The 21,287-nt window shown below is 43.7% G+C and overlaps 2 protein-coding genes across 2 annotated transcripts; both read right to left on the bottom strand.

The window, feature by feature from the left end:
• Positions 1–8,052: 8,052 nt before the first annotated feature.
• On the bottom strand, positions 8,053–11,176 carry gpr18 (G protein-coupled receptor 18). Its single transcript, XM_011606918.2, has 2 exons — positions 9,635–11,176; positions 8,053–9,382 (listed from the first exon to the last, which is right to left on the bottom strand). Exon 2 carries the CDS (start codon positions 9,379–9,381, stop codon positions 8,374–8,376), a length of 1,008 nt encoding a protein of 335 aa, XP_011605220.1. The 5' UTR covers position 9,382; positions 9,635–11,176; the 3' UTR covers positions 8,053–8,373.
• Positions 11,177–12,766: 1,590 nt separating this feature from the next.
• On the bottom strand, positions 12,767–16,009 carry gpr183a (G protein-coupled receptor 183a). Its single transcript, XM_011606911.2, has 2 exons — positions 15,840–16,009; positions 12,767–14,749 (listed from the first exon to the last, which is right to left on the bottom strand). Exon 2 carries the CDS (start codon positions 14,736–14,738, stop codon positions 13,623–13,625), a length of 1,116 nt encoding a protein of 371 aa, XP_011605213.1. The 5' UTR covers positions 14,739–14,749; positions 15,840–16,009; the 3' UTR covers positions 12,767–13,622.
• Between the last annotated feature and the right edge of the window lie 5,278 nt (positions 16,010–21,287).

The following is a 21,287-nucleotide window of genomic DNA, read 5'->3' as shown; positions in this document are numbered from 1 at the left end:
TCATATCATCTCATCCTTTTGTGATATTTGAGTCCAGTCTGGCCTTTAGCATCTCTATTACTCCCTTAAGACCCTCTGGAAATGACACCTGACGCTGTGATGTCTGATAAGTATGTCAACAAGTTTCTTGAATAGAAATGTCTCGGCGTGTCGTGTCTTTTAATGTCAACAACATGGTGCAGAAAGGTCTCGGGCCAAGCTGGCATGAGGTGGAGGCAGGGCCGGATTTGATTCACAGAGGACTGCGGCATAATGCCACTGGCATGGCCCCTTTGATTTAATCCACAACAGATTGTTTTCACAGGCTGATAATGGCACAGTTGGTCTCGCTGGATTGTGACGTGTCATCTGGGGATTAGACCTCGGAGACGAAGCAGTTATGACAGTTTCACTACAGGAAGAACCAGGGTCAAAGGTCAGATCCACGGGCAGATGATGGATTCTCTCAAACATGTCTTCATTCATTTACACAAGTGAAATGATGATCAGAGGTTTGCACTTGAGCAGGCTGGAGCATCAGGGAATGACTTGCAGCATCCAGGGTCCAGGTTCAGTTCTTGTAATATTGTTATGGTTTTTTAAATTCTTGAGTCTTTTGTTTAAAGCTTGAGGTTTATATTTAACAGAACCAGTGGATTTACAAAAAAGAGACAGTTTGTACCAATTGCTGACACAGGACATTAAAAAGACAAATAAATGACAATATTTTGCTATATTATCTGTAATAACTATACACTTGATTATAATAGCCAATTATTTTGGCCACTTGGGGGCAGCGAAGCAGTTTTTACCTAAAAATTGAGTTTGGAAAACTAAGAAAATGGACAAAATAAAAAAACAATTCAGTAAAATGTGTTATGAAGCTCATTATTCCTGGGGTGTAACCTTCAGGTAATAGTTCTGTTGTTGACAGGAAGACGCATTCTTCTCACGACGGTTTGAATGATTAGAATCATCTTCCCAGCAGCATCAGTGAAGCAATAAGCAAAACATTTTCTGATTTTTGTACGTCAGCTTTTGTGCCGGGCACCTCGGGGACCTCGGACTGATGTGGCATCTGTCGGCTTCGCAAAATTAAGTTTGAAATCACCAGAGTTGGTCCTCTTACGTAAATTACATTCTTACAATAAGGAGCCGTTCATTAATTTTAACCTAGAAGCCCCAAAACTCCCCCAGATAGCAGATGGATGAGAGACGAGTGACCACAGGCTGTGTGTGTGTAAGTGTGTGTGTGAGCCTGCTGGATTAGTCTTCATTTGGCTCCTCTGTCATCGGGGAGAGGGGGGGACCAACCACTGTGTGGCAGAACAGAGAAACACACAGGGTCAGTCAAACAAACACACACTTACACACACACACTCACACTCACACACACACACACACACACACACACACACACACACACACACACACACACACACACACACACTCTTACTACCAGCAGCTCATCAACTTCATTTTGCAATCTTCCCTCAGAACCATTAGAATACCCTGAAGAACTGACTTTCCAATTAAAGGGGATCTAGAAGAAGGTTTTTCCCCCCTCTTTTTTTTTATCTCCGGTTCCTGGAGTTCTTTATTCCAATAATTTAAATTGGAATTGATTTTTCAATTTACCCGCTGAGTGCTACGGACACACAGCGCAGGGCCCAGTGGTCCTGCGTTTGCAGGAGATTTGTCATGACGGCGCACCACATGTAAATTTCCACATGCCCCTTAAACTGTAATATATTTCCTCCTGTGAGAAGAACCTGGCAGCAGGGCTGCGTATTTACGCCTTGTGTGATTACTTCTTCGGGTGTTTATTTCTCACTCCATGGGACATTTTGTGAAGAGATTATTCTGATGTCCCTCTAATGTGTCTAATTGGCCAAAGGAATCCAGTTTGCCCATTGTTGAAAACAAACCTGCTGCCTGTAGGGTTGCAGTGTGTGTCCAAACCTCTGCTCTTAGATGGGAGGAGATGCCGTCCACGTCTACGTAGCCAGGACCCGGGGCCTCACAGGCCGTACGTATGAATTTCGGCTGCGTAATAACAATCATTTATCGTGTCTGTACCACCGCGAACGCGCAGCAAAGCCGACCACGTTGGAGCTTCGACACAGATGCGCCCAGAAATCCGAGGCTGTTCTTCTGTGAACGAATGACTCTGTCTTTTGCTCCTGACAGCTGCGCGGGCTCGTTGTTCGCTCTCTCCTGAGTTGTTTTAATAAAGTTGTGCTGCAGGAGTAGCGAGAGAAGATTAATGGACGCACAGGAAGTGTGGCAGTTGTGAGAGGATGCAGGACAGAGCGGGCCAGCAGCCATCTGTTCCCTCTCCTTTACAGCTCTCTTAATGGAGAAGCAAACCAAACAACGTGGATCTGAGCCCTGCAGACAGACAAACGCACGCACGTGCACACGTACACACCTTCAGCACGCACGGCTAAATACAAAACACCGCTTTATGTGATAAAACGGGTAGGTCTGTCTGCACGTGGGTGTGTATGTGTGTGGCTTGGTGGGTGGGTGCGTGCACGTCTACCACCCCCCCCCACACACATACACACACACACACCTTTCAGCAAATAAAGTTGGGTGTGAGCCACGGCTGTGAGATTTAGATGAAAGACGCAGCCTGGATGGAACGTGATTAAGAGATATGTTCTTCAGGCAAAACAGGACTTGGCATTTGCTGAGACAAAACCTAATCAAATTAAAGCAAAACACGGCCATTGTTGCAGAGTGTGTTCTGTGCGTGTGTCGTGTTTGAAATGGAACAGTGTAGAAGGGACACAGGCTGGTGTCTGCAAAGCCGCACCGGCGAGCTGGTTTTAGTCTTATTTACACGCAGGCACTGACTAATGACCGCTGTGCCCAATGATGCCTAAAGCACTTTTATGAAGCTGTCCGGGTTATAAAAAATGTTTATTATGATGGAGCTGAACGGCTCGCTGCAAGAGTGTTATTGATTACGAGTTATTGTTTTAAATGAATTCGCTGAAGTCCAGCTTCAGCCGGGGATTTAAACCTCTGGAGGTAATTTCTTTCCCTGATAGGAGTGAATGAGTTTGGGGACGGACAGTCGCCTCCTCTCTGGTGCGATACGCTGGGAGGACGGGTTGAGTCGGATATGGAATGAGACAAAGACGGTCTGTGGATTGGTGCATATACAGTTTTAGGGATTATGCCTGCCAGGCTGAGTGATCCCTGGGACCCACATTTCTTGGCAGAGAGGTTCTTGCATTTGCAGCACCTGATGTTAATGTTGAATTTAAGCAAATAAATATCAGTTGTTGTTGTGCAAAACACTAAAGAAAACAAAATCCATTTAGGCTTATTAACGAGGTCAACCTGTGTTTCTAAAGGATCCAAAACACCCCCCCTCTTTTCATGCTACCCTGCCAGATTGTTTGCCATCCCTCACGGTTTAAGCACTGTATTTATTAGTTTCTTGTTTGCGTGGAATGAATGCAGCCCGTGTCATGTTAAATGACAGCAAGCGTCGTCTCCCTCTTCCGTCCGGCGAAGACATCTGTACGACATGATGAAGTTTCCTCTCTGAGTATCAATCCAGTAATTGAGCTCAGGCAGGGAAGACGTGAGTGGCACACAAAGGTAGCGAGGGGCCTCCATCGCTCCATCCCTCCTTCCTTCCTCTTTCCATGCACATTGCCCTGCCTAAGTGTATGTCCTCCTTTGTGCCCCCACCAGACACACACTTTTGCTTCTTGCACTTTTCCTCTCAGCAGCCATCTTTACCTGCGCATCACATCAGCCTAGATGGGAGCCTTAGCAGACACTGGCAGAACGCTGCGCTGTTGTTGAGGGTGCTAGGGAAACAAGCACGACTGCGTACGCCAACAGGCCCTCTTTAGTGAGCCTCCCAATACTACAACACCTTTATACCTGTTTCTTTATTACTCATTTCATGCCCTTCTGTGGATCGCAAGGCACCTAAAGAGACAGCAGATTAAATATTAACCTCAAGCAGTCCTCGCTGGCCTTCTTATTCTACTTCACGCAATACAACTGAAAACATTCCCACTTCCACCGAGAAAAACACTTGTCCAGAACATGCTGCTTTACCGACTTAAAATAAATCTTATACTAATCTATGGAGAACCTGACAAGCAGAAGGACAAGGTTTTCTTGCAAGCACTTAGCTGAGTAGAGTTGGAAAAAAAAAACGAGATGAGGGCCTTACATTATTTATATGTGCTAATGGCAGCTGTGTGTGTGTTTGTGTGTCTGTGTCTTTGTATGTGTGTTTGTGTGGGTGTGTGTCTGTATGTGCGCACGCGTGCGTTTTTGTGTCAACAAAACAATCTGCAAAAATAGACACAGTGCTGTAATGAAGGCCATACATTTCCTCTCCCTTCCCTGTTTGCTGCTAACTGCTGGGTCAATTGGAGTCCGTTTAGCAGCATTTGAATCTCTTGCAGTAGATGATCCCCTTTTAATGGAGACAAAACACAGATCAGGGCTGGAACACAATTGCCTAAGAAAAAAAGGGGGACCCCCCCCCCCACACACACACACCCCTCTACAAAGCAATTGTGGCTACGCATGTGCAGAAAAGGAGTTCCTCTGGAAGTTCCTACACTAAAGATAGGATATCATAGCACATCTGCTGCACATAAGAACAACAACTTATGCCTAATCTCCTACGATTCACAAGAGGAATCTATTAGGGCAGTTGCACAGCCCTTTAGTCTTGCATCACAGGGGGAACCCACAGTGTACAGCTCCATCCATGCACATGTGCCTTTCATTTCCTATGGCAGGCCAGAAGTATCCTTCAACATCCTATTGTAAAATTTACCAGGGGAGAGCTTTAGTGTATTAAAGTGCCCTGAGAGAAATGCTAAATGATGTAAATGCAGGCAGCTGCTTGTAGCTAATGTGGTACGGCAGACGAGGAGGCCCTGGGTAGGCTTGATGTGTACAGTATCTATATAACATTATAGGCTCTCTTTCATGTCCTCGTGCTCACTAATGGAAACAATATGAAGACTAATGGTACTGTAAAATTGTGGGGAACAGGGATCCAAAGCAAACGTCAACATGTTTGGTGGCAACACACATACAGTGTGGCCGTGTGTTCGTGAGGAAACGCAATAAACGCGTAGACTTAAGTATTATAAAAAATGCATTTTGATATCTGACAGGGTTGTTGTGACAGGTTGCTCTCAGCAACAGCTCACAGTTTCTATCTATCGTTGGATACTTGCTGTGGTTGAACCTGGTTGAAATAATGGCGGCATCTTTCTAAACAACAGGACCCTCATCTCTAATTCTACTCCTCACCACTAGAGGCAGTCATGTGCGAGTCCTGTGAGAGGGTTCTCACAACTTCTTGCTTTTGGATTCATTTGGTGATTATTTGGTCAGATGATTCGTAGGATTAGTCTGTCTGTCATTTAGTTGTGTGGCACATGTATATGCGATGACTCCTCTATGGACCTGGTGTAAACACAATAGTACATATAGCTGTGACTCAGCAACCATAATTAGATATTTTCCAAATAAAATCAGAAACATTGGTTTGACTGTTCCACTTCGACAGACATGGTTCTTCAGCTGCTTTCAACCTGCCTACAACCATTTCCTGTTTCCTCTGACTGTATAGAAAAAAAGGCATGCGCAAGACGGGTCTTGAAATACAATTGTTTGCTACAGCGGTAGCGTTATTTACGCAGTGAAGCTCAAAAACCCAAACATTACATTAGGTCAGATGAATATTTCAGATGTTTTGTGTCATAAGAGTTCCAGATGTGATTTACTCACTTTAACTACCTCAGTCTATTTAAGCTCTGCTTACTTGCAAAAGTGCTTTAAGCATCATGTGGGTCAACACTGTTCAGGTGTTGAGCTGGATGTGGATAATTGAGCTATTCCACAATTCTTTTTTACATTACTTTTGTAGCTCCCAGCCTCTGCGGCAGAACCCTTGGGGTACCAGTAACTGTGGTTGGAGTTGTTGCTGTAGGCGGTTCCCAGCTGTACCCATTTCCTCTTTATTTTCAGATCCAACAGTGTCATTCAGCCCAAACCTATTTCAAAATCACACAAAAGGCAAGCCAACGCCACCAACACGAGGAACCCTGAGTGATAACAAAGACGGATGGTCCAGCAAAGCCCTCTACGGTTAAACAAATATAGAAACACTTGCTCTGATCATCATTTGATAGTCTGCTGACGTGCAAACTCTATTAAGCTGTCTTCAAATATGCAAAAATGATATGATTTTACAATGATTACATATTCACTTCCCCAGCTGGCTGGCTCCGAGCGTCTCCATTTGTCATCGACTATTGTGTCCAATTATATGATTAGCTTTGAACACTCCAGCACTTCGAGAGCTCTCGTGTGTTCTGCCGCGGAGAGCGATTCACAAACAAAGTCATTACAACATGTATTCACACATATCAAATAACAAAACAGATGGCCACTGCGCTCGCTGCCTGATTTGTTTTCCACACGAGTGGTGGGGGGGGGGGGAACCCAACATACTTTGCGTGAGCTGTGTTTAATGCTGACTGTTTTTTTTTTGTTTTTTTTATTCCCAAAGAAGAGCAGCTGGCTGCCGCGCTGTTAGATCAGCTCCTATGAAAGACAATCTTGTTTTCATTAATTTCTCTACAACAAAGGCACTTGTTGGGAAGATTTAGAATTACAGCGGGTAAAGCTTCCGGATAATTCATCACAGGGACTTGACAGGAAACTTAATTGTTTTAAATGCCAATTGCTGTGAGCAGCGTGGACATGTTGTTTTTTTCCCCGCTTTGATGTCTAACAGGTGGGACAGATGGACGACTCTCTGATGCCTCGCCTGACCTTTGACATCTCGGTTATAAATCTACTTGCAGTCCTTGGGCCAATAAACCAATCATTATGCGCAGTTCCCAGAATTTCACATCAGATGGAAATCTTGTAATGAGATTAAAACTGTATAAATCATAGGTGTATAAATCATAAATCTGGACCAGGTCTGTCCAACATGACTGCGCTTTGACCAGTGGACTCTTCACAGACAGACTGTCAGTGCAGTTCAACAAAATCCCAACGAAGCAACACAGTTATTTAGCTTTATGTGGAACTGTTTAGCTGCTACAGCTAATGCACCAATGTAGCTGATATGATGGGCTGTGTGTGGCTGCAGTGGTGGTGCTACATTATCCAATTCCAGGAGACACTAGTTACTCAGTGGCACTGACTCTCTGTGTAATCCAGTTAAGACCGTGTGGCTGTGACTGACAAGCAAACTCAATTACCATAACAACTGGCAACACCGGATCTCCTGTTGGATTGGGCGGTGTTTGTGCGTTCCTCCCATCAAACTGGACTTGGGCTCTCGCCTTCTATTTAATATAAAATTCCACTCATTTATTCTGGTTCTGGCATGGCTGCAGCATTCCTGTGCAGAAATGCTTCCCCCCTCCTCCTCAAGGTTTAAAGGTTACTCTGAATCCAGCAAATTGCCTCGCTGACATCTCTTGAGGATGTTACTGTAAATGCACTTTAAGCGACTGAATCATTCAACATCAATCAATAGCATTCACGTGGCACCATAAACACACTTTGGTCAGATGGGCAGAGGAAGCCGCTGGGACTGTTGTTAACTTCTGTGGAAGGAGGCGGAGGTGGTTCGAGACTATAAAGTTGGAACTGCCTATAATTCTTTAATCTACATCTCTATTGCACCTGAGCAAAAAGAAATCTCACGCTGGCCACTTCAGGAGTGAAGAAGCCACATGTTTGGTGCTCTGGCAGGTAAATGGGATCTAGCTGTGCCACACTGCCCTCAACTGGTCGATGCGATTAGTTTTCATCAGCAATAGTTGCCAAGAATTAATAAAAGGAATTTTTTTTAAAAGAGAAAATTCTTCGCAAAGCAGCAGTGCGTCATGAGCACTGGTGCTGATTTGAATGGGTGGTGCAGAGGTGTATTTCCAACGCATCGACAGGGGGAAATAGCCCCTGTCATTTCCTGCAGGTGGTTAATAATAAAATAAACGTTGGTTGACATCATGCGTTATAAAGTGTGTGTACAAAACAAAAGCAGAAACATTGCTTCACTCTTTTTAATGATGAGCTGCTTTTTTAGTATTTTTTTTTTTACACCTGTATGTGTCACACCTGAGCCGCGCTTTGTCTACCAGAGCAGAGCTGCGCAGAAAACATTCCGAGTCTCATGGGTGAGTCAATCAGCTCTGAACACAGATGTTTTTCCGCCACAACAGCAACACTCCCATACTGTGAGTATAAATTAGGCCTTGGAAATTAATTGCAAGCTTTGATCCTGCTGATAATCAGCCATGTATACAGCGAAGCGCTCACTGTTGCAAAGGAGGCAGCAGGCTGCCCACGATGGCGCTGGTGACGGCTCTTTTATATCATTGCGCTGGTCAGGTTGCTCATCGAGCGGACGCTGCCAGTGTGCGCGTGCCTGCTCTTCCGTCTCACGCTCCTGAGATAGTTCCTGTAAAGTATCACGCTGATTACTCGGTCCTGGAACTGCTTGGAGACGATGTAGTACAGGATCATGTCCAACACTGTGCTGAGGTTCATCAGGAAAGTGGTGAAGACGGCCCACGTGCTGTATCCGCCATCTTCGTCAGTCCCAATCAAGCGGAGCACCAGGACAATGTGGAAAGGCACGAAACACACCAGAACCTGGGTGATCAGCGTGAGGATGATGCGGATGGACTTCTCCTTCACTTTGGGTTTGAGTTTAGAGGTGCGACCGTGGATCAGATTGTCCACAATAATGATATAGCAGCCAGTCATCAGGAATATGGGAACCAGGAAAAAGAAGATGAGGCGCACAAAGTTGACACTATTGTTGTTCCGCATGTATACGATGTCCTGCATCTTGATGCAGGTGGTAAAGTTGGAGGAATGATCAGGGTCTTCATCAAAGAAGAGTAGGGGAACGGTAGAGCCCAATGTCATGATCCACACTCCCACACTGGCCACCACAGCCTTCGGGACATTCCTCAGCTCTTTGCTGTGCTTGGGCTGGACGATGGCCATGTAGCGGTCTGCACTGATCAGAGCAAACAGCCACAGGGCCATACAAGGGTAGAAGATGGTGAGGGCGGCGTTGATTCGGCAGAAAACATCCCCAAAATACCAGTAGTCGGTGTGGTGGTAGACCATCCGGAAGGGAAGCAGCAGGATGAAGGTGAGGTCCACCACCGCCACGTTGATCATATACACAGTGACGGAGTTCCTCTTCTTGGTGGTGAGCCCAAACACCCAGAGAGCGGTGATGTTGACCACGATTCCGATCGTGAAGATGAAGCAGTAGAAGATCAGGCTGGTGATGCGGTACTCTGCCGGTCCCTGCTCCGGTCGTGCAGCTTCCGGATTCATGTTGGACGAGTTTAGCATCATTCTGAAATATGCAAAACACAAGAAGTTGCTGTTTTGGGCTAAAAAACAGAACTTAGCAATGCCATCAAAAAGGAACCAAAGACCTACACCCCATTCAGAACATCAGGACATGTAGCTAAATTAAATTACATGGCTACAACAGATATGAAAACCGAAACAACTTTCCAATAATGTAATAGATTAAGGTAAACCATAAAACTACCGTAAACAAACGTATAAAAGAGTATGAAAAGTAACTGGGAAATAAACTAACCTTGCTCAAGAAATGGCACACATCTCGGCAAAAGTCCAGGTAGCTGTGACACAAAAGTGAGTGGGCCGCTTCACAATGCGGGGGTTGTTACAGTAAAAGCTGTTCTCAGCCAAGATCGAAAAAGTTTCCAAACGCAACCAGTTTGTCCACCTTGGTTCCCTGGCTGAACTGTGAGGCTGCAAAAAAACAGCTGAGACAGGTGAGTTGACACTGTGCCTCGGAGACTCTTAAAAGCAATCGTTAAAATTTTAAATAGGATCCTGCCACTTACTTTTCCTCTTTAGTCTGCAAGGGTTTTTGTCCCCCCTTTTTTCTAAACACACAAAAGAACTTAGAGAGAGAGAGAGAATGAGAGAGAAAGAAGAGAAAGAAGTAATTACAACATAAAGCCAGTCAGAATGATGTATAGCAGAGGAACAGAGATTAACACAGTTCCGTTTCTGAAGTAGATGTGTAGATGTGTATGTCCGTGTTTAACAGTCGGCTGTGGATCATTTCAAAGGGTACTTGTAAAACCTGTGCAGCTCGGGTGCAGAAAACAGAGCCACAGCAACAGAAAGTAACACCGAACAAACACACCCATGTACTGTATACATGTAAACCGGAACACAGAAGCTAAGTCTAGAAACAGAGACAGTGTGGAATCAATAGGAAATCTTCTGCTCGGAAGTGAAAATGAAATCTTTGCACAAGTTATTTTTTCTTTAAATTCCATCTGTGTTTCTCTTTTCCATACTTTATTCTATCATTACAACAACAGTCTTGAAATCCAACAATAATTTAACGTTAAAACAAAGTTTGCTCGTCTGAAAACTCAACTACACACAACAATACTGGCATTGGTGCGAATAACCATAAAATCCTTTCCCCAAAAGTGATAAAAGACGCTAGGGAGCCCTACCTGGACAATACAAAACAGCACTTACCACTGGAATCACTCAGTGTCTTGGTACAACAGCCACTTTGAAACGCGTTTTCGTGCTCTTATTTGAGTCAAAAGAGGGAAATGAAATGTTCTTACAAAGAGTGCTGGAAATGATGAGGAGGCTGCTGTAAAGCCCCCATCACTTCCTGTGTTGACCGTGTGCTGTAGTTTCTGTTCTTTTACATGTCTTAGCAGTATCTACGCAGCTGACACAAAGAGCCGCAGCTTTCCACAGTCTGCAATTACACCCCCTTAAAGAAAATGATGTGCCATTAGAAGTGGGAGTGTGTTTGGCAGGCAGAGAGATGGCAGATTTAGGGCGAGTTATTGATTGGAAAAGTGGGGTCTGTCACAGCACATTAGTTCTCAGGGGAGTAATCCACAGCAGGTTGCTGCGAGAAGCATCTGCTGCTTGAGAGAAGTAATTAAAAACAGGATGTTGACGCAGTTGCCATATAAACAGGAAATAAGACGGTGGTAATAGACACTTCACGCTGATACCGTAAGATGGTTTTTACACCAAGTCGACTTAATGGATGCACAGCGCATACCTGAGGTGAAAAGCTCAAGGTCAGGCTGGACCGCAGCTGAATACAGATTAATGTGTGTGGTTAATGTGCGAGCGATTGCAACCATTATGGATTCGAAAATGCAGCTCACAGAGGCATTGTGCCGTTAAAAACGGCTTCCTCTTTTCCCCCACTTGTAGTTTCTACTCCAATGTAGTAAATCAGTTAAAGTTGTGATTTCTCACTGTTGTTGCGGTTCCCGTTTTTCTGCCGTTGCTCTTATTTGCATGCACACCAGGCTTAAATAATGGTTTAATATAGGGTGCTCATTCACGCTCATTCTTTGTCCTGAAAAATAATGATCTGCTGTTGTCTGAAGAAAATCATACCAGATGGTACTTTGTATTTGTTGCAATATGTTGTTATGACAACAGTCTGTGTGCTGTTTCGCTCTCTTAGAAACTTGTCACACTGCTGACTTAAAAATGTCTTATTCCACACCACAAAGAATCAAGAATGTATGCTAAATGTCCATGCAAATACATTTAGAAAGAAATACACGGTTTAAGCACCATTTTAGCCTTATTGTAAATCCAAACAAAAAGTCAAGTTTAAACATATCTGCACATCCAGGACATATAAAACAAACCAAAACAATAAAAAAAACCACCCCTGTTAAGCTGCGTTTAAGAAAAGCTTTTAAAATAGCTTTACGCTGCCCTCTAGAGGACAAGACTAAACTCTGCACATGTATCCCCAAATTCTCTTTACACCAGCGCCCGTTTAAAAGCAGGTTTAGTGAAAAGACTTTAGTCACCCGTGAGATGAGGGGAACTCAGCTTCTTTAGTTTCACAGAGCCAGTTCAGCATAACTCTGAGTCAGTTACCAGGGCAACGCACTCCATCAAACTAGCATGCTCGCTGGTGGGTTTGCTCCAACTGGCCCTGAGTTTCTCCTGCTCTTAAGCTGAAGCCTGGAGACTGAAGCCAGCGTCAGACATGCCGAGTCCACGTCTCATGGAGCCAGTTGATGATGAGGTGTTGCCACAATCAGAGGGAAACAATAGTGTAACCCTTTTTTGTTGGCCATAATGGAGGTCCAATTCAAACCATGCGTTTATAACAGGCATGTTGTTTCTACCTGTTGCCATGGTGAATCTTGTCTTCTGTGCTCCATTGATAAGGCTTTTAAGATCTTCATGCAGGAGCTTCACTCAGGGCAAATTTGACTCAAAGTTGAGTGAACTAACTGTTTACCGTTCTGAAACCAAAAACTCTGCATTTGGCAGCTCAGAGTTGGTCAACCGAGAGTTCAGGTTTTAACTCGGAGTTTGTTAAACCTGCTGTCAGAGACGGTTCCCTGACCTTATGATTGGAGTTGAACCATCCTTTGATAGCTCAACACTATTTCAAACACTCTTTTCAAATTTAGAACCTGCCAAAAGTCTCACACAAAGCTGTGAACGGCAGAAAATGTTGTGTTTTCCTTTGTGTTTCCGATGAGTTCTGGGTTTATTGGAGTGTTTGATGTGTGCTTTACTGTCTGGGGAGGTACTGTAAGATACCATTGCCCAAAAAATAGAAACTCCTCTCCGATTTTTTGTTTTGCACACTTGATCTTCACCTTAATCAGATGCCGCCTTTCAACACCCACCAGCTGCTGCAGCTCCGGCTGTGCTCACCTCCCAACACAACATATGAACGTGAATCACTGTCTTTATTTTCCATCTCAGGACAACCAACAAACACACTTGTAATAAATTCAGGGGTCATTATCAGAGCCTTTGATCAACTTCCTCAAGCTCTAAAACTGTATGGAACTTTGTTCCTCTTTGTGACACAAACAGATGTATATCTCAAAGTTCACCCTCATGCTTCTGGAATCTTTTTTTTGTAATTAGATTAAATCATAATTTGCATGATCTTAATGAGTGATATCAATATCGCTAATGTCAGTTTTAGCGTCACTGCTGGAGTGTGGGCCAGATGTGCGAGATGCTTAATTTGTTCCATCGCAGAAAAACATCAGCGGGGAAAAAACAACAACTAATAAATAGATTAGCAGCACAACGAAAACAAATGTTTAAAATATGGCACAAATTCCCAGTTTTGGATCTTTGGGTAACTGCTGGTTTGCACATGTTTTCACACCTTCCAGTTTCCTCGGCTAATGTGACAAGAGCACATGAACAAAGCTGAGAGTCACAAACGTGTGAAAACAAAACTGGAAAACAGATTATTTTCTTAAAAATATTTTATGAGGATTTAAATAGACTTCACCCTGGGGATACACTTTTAAAGTAGCTTTCTTCTGTCACAGGACAACTTTAAAGATCTTCTCTAAATTCAGTGACTGAGTCTGACTGGAAGAACGGGGTTTTAACAAACAAACGAAATCTTGCTGTAAAAAGAGAAATAACGTAAAAATTCTATTCAAATATAAGGCCACGTGTTGCTCCACATCTCATGCCATTATTTCCACGACCTGCTGAGTTTTAGAAGGGAGAACTTGCACAGTTCAGGAGGGGTTTTCTTCCTCTTTTCTCTCACTGTTTCACTCATGCTGCAGGGCTCTCATTTCTGCCAGTCTCTCACTGCCCATGATGGAACTGTTGAGGTGAATCTTGGTGCCGTCGTTAACATCCTTAGAGGAGCAGTCGGGCGAGGTCCTCGCCACACTGGAGAAGGACATGCTGACTTGTAGCTTGAGCAGCTTCAGGAGTTTTCTCTTGTAGCCCTTGCAAGCAAAGAAGTAGACAAAAGGGTCCAAGCAGGAGTTGAGGTTCATCAGACACACGGTGATGTGCAGCGACACCTGAAAGGCCGCAAGGTCGGTGCACCCAGGGTCAGACACTAGCTTGCGGAGCATGTACTGCAGGATGTCGATGTGATACGGGCTGTAGCATACGACAAACACCAAGGAGACGCAGCAGATCACGCCGATGGCCTTGCGGCTCCGCCCAAACTTGTCTGTCAAATGGTTGTTCTTGGCCATGAACTGAAGTCGGTAGCACAGGATGGAGTAGCACACAAGGATGGTCACCACGGGGACGATGTAACCAACGATGACGGCCCCGATCAGTATACTGGCGATATGGTCGACCGTCTCAAAGCTGGGGTATTCCATACAGGTGATGTATCCGTCCGCCTCTTCGTTGGTCATGGACATGTTCAGCAGGGGCAGGGTCTGCGCCAGGACCAGCAGCCACACGCCCAGGCAAATGTAGCGCACCTTGCTGACCTTCCTGAGTTTGGCAAAGCGCAAAGGCATCACCACGGCGATGAAGCGGTCCACACTGAGGCAGGTCATGAAGTTGACTCCGGCGTAGGTGTTGATGTAAAAGATCAGGCCAGAGATCTTACACGCGGCTTCGCCCAGAGGCCAGTGGAAACCCAAGGCGTAGTAGGCGATCCTCAGAGGCAGAGAGAGCGTGAAGAGGATGTCGGAGATGACCAGGTTGAGGGAGTACAGGGTGGTGGAGTTCATCTTCTTCAGGTTAGGACGGATCACGTGCAGAGCGAGGCAGTTGCCGAGCAGTCCCACAAAGCACATGACGCTGTAGAATAGAGGCATGAGGACCCTGGCATATTCCCGGTGGTCATACAGGATGGTGCACGTTGAGTTCCCAGAGCTGTTGCTAGTGGAGGAGGAGAGCATGGTCGCAGACATCTTGCAAAAAACTGCATGAAAGAAAACATATTAATGACTTTATTTATTTTCTAACACAGTGTTTTGCTAAAGGGAAGATATAACCACAGGTGTACTAAAAACAAGCTAAAATGACACCTCTTTGCAGAAAAACCACAGACACGATTTCAAGAAGATGTGTAGATGCCTTTTTAATGCAAAGGAAGTCCCCTTACTATCTGATTATACTGTCAGTAGATGCTTGTGATTATACACGTGCTGCTCACAAACATTCGTGGTGTCTACTGCCACCCTGTGGCTATCTTTAGACACAACCCACATAATTCAATTCCTTGCTCTATTTTATTACCTCAGTTCCTACAAAAACAGTCAGTTTTCTCCATCCAAACTGTAGGTTCCATAGACCATAATAGCAGCAACGAGAAAAGGATTCCCTCAAACTCCCATTTGACTACATTTTTAAATACAACTAGATTTGGTTCAGCAAAAAGGTGTATTTTAAAGATGCACAGTGGGGTTCTTTAGTGTGATTTAGAATACAGATCTACACTCTCTCACACACTATCAACCGTCTCAGTGTTGAGAGATGGTCTTGCACATGAGGAAGTCTGCTTCCTTAGTGTGTTCTGCTTTGAATGGCAGGCAGTAGGAAAGTTATATTGTTTGCGCTGAAATGATCACACGCATGAGCACATGGCACAGCGGAGACCCACATTTCCTGTCCTTTCACAAACACAAAGGTGTATCTGGGGCAAAGCCACAGAAAATGCTACCTGGGGTCTCTTATCAAAGTTATATTTTACACAGGTTAAAAAATTAAAAAATAACCCGACATGCTGGGAAAGTTTAGCGAGATATTAGTGTTTCAATTAATTAATTCCTCAGAAAGACACCACGGTATTTCCTGTTCGCACATGGAGATCCTAATCTTAAAAGCCAAATAATGTCACTGAAATTTCATACAGAAAATGATTTGCACAATGTGTTTCTTTGGATTAAAAATGCTCTCATGGAGTTGGTATTTGACTGTGGGAAGACTGAATAGAATAACAGACTTAGAAAGCTATACATTTAAAGTTCAGTGTCATTAATGTTCAGTCAGAAAGGACAGATACAACTCACCTTATAAATTGAGGTAGGATTTCTAGATATTCACCGATGCTTTAAGGATCCAGAGGACATGGCACGACCCGCGCAAAGTTGAGGTTCAAACGAATTACATTGAACCAGACTGTCGGAATGAGGACAGCAGCATGTCATACATCTGCTGCCAGTAGCCATAGTGACAAAATATCCTGTTGATCACATTTCTCTTTCTCTCCCCTCTCCCTCCCTCTCTCTCCCTCCCTCCCTCTCTCTCCCTCCCCTCTCTCTCTCTCTCTCTCTCTCTCTCTCTCTCTCTCTCTCTCTCTCTCATGTCACTTCAACTCTTTTTATTTGACTACCTGTAAACGTATTTCAAACGTTTGCAAATTATCAAATGTAACACATCAAACGGTCTTTTCATTTTAAAAAATGGGCATGTCTGTGTGTATTGTACATGTGTACATGCGTGTGTGTGTTTATATATACCACACAGTTGCGGAAATACATGTTAGTAGGGTGAGAACTTTCAGTGTGTTTGTCACACTCTGAAAGATCTGTTTGAACATCAAGATTAATTTATAAGGTTGAGGTTAGAACTGACTTTAGGATAAGGTCAGGGTCAGGCTCAGGCTCAGGGTCAGGGTCAGGGGCTGTGAAACGCTTGATGTCTGAAGTACACAGTAGTGTGTGTGTGTGTGTGTGTGTGTGTGTGTGTGTGTGTGTGTGTGTGTGTGTGTGTGTGTGCGTGTTGAGAGGGTGTTGAGCCATCTGTGACATTTTGAGACGTGCCTAGTTTCATGCACATGGTGTGCCATGTGTCTCCTCTGGGGAGGATGTGGCTTCAGCTGCATGGAAGATCCACAGTTGTTCTGACAGCAGAGCTGCTTTGAATGGTGCAAAGATTTTGTTGCAGTTTTGCCATAGCTGCCGTCTGGAGCCGCCTTGGTGCTGGTGGTCTCTCTTCAGTCACGCCACTTGAAGTCAGAGATTTATTTTAGCTTATGTTTTTTGGTGCTTTTTCCACACTAAGCTGTGTGACCCAGGAGGCTGAAACTTGTTTACTCTGGTTCAAAAGCACCTTTGATTATAGTGTGTTGAGGTCAGAGCGAAAGATACAGAGGACAGCACCACAAGGATTGGTGTGGTAGTCTTCCTTCTGAAGGATAGTAGTCTTCTTTGTTGTGGGAGTATGGGCTTTAAAATTAGTCTTTGAAGGTTACCATGTAAATCTTTTATCTTGCAAAAGACATCAAGCAATCGAGGTCTTGGAAGGACAAATGTAAATGCACAGAAAACCCTTGGCTTCATCAAAGCATATTTAAAAACCTCAACATATTAAATGGGTAAATCAGAACTAGCAGAATTAGCTGGTTTAGTAGTTCCACTGGGCTGGCAACGACCGCCTGCTTTTCCCCGATAGAAAACATGGAGAATACGTTGGCAGGTCCACCCTGGTCCACTCCTCTGAACATCATCACAGTCGCCATTAAAACAGTTATTATCACACTTACATAAAAATGCTTGTATTCCGTGGGTACTGTATACTGTACGAAGAGAAGTGAGAAATCTGGATATGAAATGCTCGATTCCCTTCGTATGAGCGCAAACCTTCCTTTGTTGAAAGTTTGGCAGAGGAAGCTGAGGAACTTCCTCAGAGCCTGGCCTTGTGGGTCTGACTCACTGGGCACCAGACGGCCAGATCACACCCAGCGCTGACAGACATGGCATTTTCTGATGGCTATTCATAGAAGACAATGGGGCAGCCTTGTTCACTGTAGTTATTGTTTTTTTTGAGGGTTTTTTTTTATTTTTCTAATGAAGCAATTAAATGAATAAGCAAAAAGACAGGTGTTTGGGTGACACATTTGGTGCAGCATGATGTAGGTTTCATTATTCTTCTGCAGTGTGGCACCTGGAAGCACCACAGACGCTGATAGTATCTGCTTTTGGCACATCACGTGCTCACAATAACATTGCGAAAACGGAAACTCTTCGGGGGGAAAAACAGTTGGGTTAAAGGGTTAGATCCAATCATCTAATTTGTGACATTTAGTCAAGTTTCTTCTTTTGACTGTTAGGAGAGTGAAAGAAAAGCCCTGTTCAGGATAAAAACCTTTCTGCTCTTGACTCCGCTGTTGCCGCTGTCGGTCGCTATATTACACAAGTAAATTACCAACTTATTATCTTTTGCAACTACATTGCTGCAGTACAAAGTAATTTCTCAGGAACTCCTACCTGAGAAAAAATCATCTTTTTATTTTTTGTAAAATACAGCCTTCGTTGATGAGCTTCCACTGAGACTTTGCATTCATCACCAGCAACGTGCACAGCAGCAGTTCAAAACAGATGGAGCTAAACTGAGTGACATTTTGTACCCTTTAATAACTTTATATAAAAATGCTTGTAAAAAATCTAAGAGAACTGGTTTCTGCCTGACACAGTTTGAACAAACTAGCCGTTCATCACTTGTAAACAATTTAAAAAAATTAAAAAATACATCGACCATAATGTTGCACAGATATTCTGACCTCAGCGAGAGTGGAGGTGACTCACATAGATTTGCTCTTCAAACCTGGGCGCTCTCAAACGTGTGCTGTAACGATTCGTCACAGGATGGCAGCAATGTCTTTGTTAGTCACAGCAAGTAAAGTTATGGAAAAAATATTTAAAATAGTCTAAAGTTCTACATGCAGTTGTGGTTCTAGTAATAGAACCCACAACTCTATGGCTGGAGGACACGCAAACTGCAAATTGAATGTGATTTTTTATATTTGGTGAACTTCTAACTTGTACTAAAGTCTTATTAACCTCCCTGGCAGGACTGGCAGAGGCTGTCTTTCAGCAAGTAGAACTGTGGCTGTTGGATTCGAGTCCATCTGAATGATTCTCTTCCACTTTCATAGGGCAGGTTGTAGCGGCAGCTGACTGAGCACATGATTTCACACATTCCTCTCATTAGCTGTTCCACAAACGTCCCCCAACATCTGATAGATGCCACGTGGATCTTTGCATCTTTGCACATTTGTGAAACATTTCATTGCAGGTTATCACACATTTCAACACCGATTCAACTTCATTTCAGTGCAACTTGATGTAAACAGCTTCTGCTGCAGACAAGTTCATTACAGAAACCTGGAGCCTGACCCCTAAACAAGCAAGAGTGGCAGGAAACACTCCCTTTTAACAGGAAGAAGCCTTGAGCAGGAGCAGGCTGACGTGGGTGGACCCTCCTGCTGATGGCTGCGGGGGGGGAAAGGATGAGGGACAAAAAGAGAAGAGAAACGACATACATGTAAAACATTTACCATCATTTACCGTCAACACTTTCACTCATTTCAACTTTTGCTTTCTTTAGTCCCATAAATAGACAATAGAAACTTATAGAGCAGAGAGATACCGAATCCAGCTAAGAGTTTTAACCATCTTAAAGTGTTAGAGGCAGAGCCATGCCATATAATATATATCACATCTTTGACTGGCGTGAGGTAAAGCGCATGTGTCTTTTCTGCAGTTGTCATATTAAAGCCCAACACCTGCTTTGTGCAGCAAATGTACTCATGGCTGAATGTGGCCACAGCCGATTGATCTTTAAATAGGTTATTGTTGCTATGCATTGTTGGCATATTATCTTAGAGCAGAAGAAAGCAGTTGCCCTCCTGACTGGCACAAACCTGGTCCTCGCCCCACGCTGCCGTGATGTCTTTCTTGGAGGAACTGATAAGTTTGGAAATTCAGTACCTTTGTCACTGCCTCGTCACTGGGTCTAGACTGTGGTGTATTGAGCACCTTCCTGTGAGAGATAAGGGAAAGTGAGAGTTTCTCATAAGCCAGATGTCACCTATTACAACCAAACATGTAACCTACATGTAACCTGTAACCATTTGTGTAACCTACAGAATTAGCAACTCTTGTAGGATTGTTGGAAGTGTGGGATTTACTTTAGGCCCATGTTTTAAAAGATTCTTAATACTAGACCTGCTAATATTTTCTACAGGATCATTCCCCATGTTTATTGGCAGCTTCATGGTAAGCACAATGAATTAGAACCACTCAGATGAGACCTACTCTCCCTATGCCTCTTGATAAAATGCAGAGTTTATGGGTTGTCCTTGACCCAATTACTCACGGCTGAATGTGGCCACAGTCGATTGATCTTTAAATAGGTTATTGTTACTATGCATTGTTGGCATATTATCTTAGAGCAGAAGAAAGCAGTTGCCCTCCTGACTGGCACAAACCTGGTCCTCGGCCCACGCTGCCGTGACGTCTTTCTTGGAGGAACTGATGTGTTCGGAAATGCAGAAGTACCTTCGTCACTCCCTCGTCACTGTTTAGTAGACGAGGCAAGAGACTGGGTCTAGACTGTGGTGTATTGAGCACCTTCCTGTGACAGATAAGCAGTTGGGATGGTATTTACCAAAATTCCCCAGAAGCAAAATGCAGAAATGAAACATGTGCATGAAAGAATAGTTTCACACTTCTCTGTTATCAGATAAGGGAGGTTAGCCTTAAAATGCAGTGTTCCACAATGTATAGTCCACTAGAACTTTAGGACATCGGTTGGTGGTGAAGCAACCAGCAGCTCGGTTCTTAGGGAGACGAAGGCTGGTGCTCAGAAACTGTACAACATCAAGCTAATAGTGTTATGATAGCAGTTTCAATAGTCTTAAAATGTTCAGTTGGAGTGACTAGTCACTTTCTTCTCTAATGCTACTGTAATCTTTAATAAGAAAATCCAACCCTTCTTAAAAGGTGTTTCCATGGATGCACCCTTCCACCATTTAACAAAAATGAAAGTAGAAATGATGAGATACGAAAGTAGAGATGATGAGATACGAAAGTTGAAATGATGAGATATTAGTAATATTTCTGAGATACTCGAGCACAACACATCTAGCAGCTCCACACAGACAGAGACAGTGAGTTCAGAGATGACTTATTTAAAATTGGGTTAATAACCAATGAAATATCGGATTTGCTCGTAAATACATGTGGAAATATAATGAGAAAGTGCACACTGGAAAAGATTCTGAGAATGAAATGACTTCGGTGCTGGAAAATAAAACAGAGTTGGCTGAAGTGCTTTCAGCTTTCATTGAACAGGAACAAATCTCTGGTCAGTGCCATGGTTACAGGTGGATGCATCGAAAAAGCTGATTAAATGCAATCGTGAGTGGCAGCTGGGGTCCAAAACATCATTGACATGCTGAAGCCTTTCGCAGTGGCAATCCTCTGCTGCACATGTCAAATACTATCTCTTAATCTTCACCTTTGTATCTAATAAATATGACTTGCTTTAAAGATATTGATTTTTGTTAACTGGCAGAAATGAAAAAAACAGACAAAACCTTCCTCAACTTGAAATCTAACTGGTGCAGAAGCCCAATCCTGCCTTCTGATTGGTGGGAACACTTGGTTGAAGTTTGATGGGTTCACAACAGTTGATGCATGTATGTGGAGCTTTAATGGATAGTAGGTGGCCCG

This window comes from Takifugu rubripes, chromosome 1 (assembly GCF_901000725.2).
Source record: "Takifugu rubripes chromosome 1, fTakRub1.2, whole genome shotgun sequence".
In the NCBI taxonomy this organism is placed as follows: domain Eukaryota; kingdom Metazoa; phylum Chordata; class Actinopteri; order Tetraodontiformes; family Tetraodontidae; genus Takifugu; species Takifugu rubripes.
This window is presented reverse-complemented; position numbering and strand designations above follow the sequence as displayed.

Excerpts from the sequence above, each read along its gene's own strand:
- gpr18 (XM_011606918.2), bottom strand. The coding sequence starts at position 9,381 with ATGATGCTAAACTCGTCCAACATGAATCCGGAAGCTGCACGACCGGAG.
- gpr183a (XM_011606911.2), bottom strand. The coding sequence starts at position 14,738 with ATGTCTGCGACCATGCTCTCCTCCTCCACTAGCAACAGCTCTGGGAAC.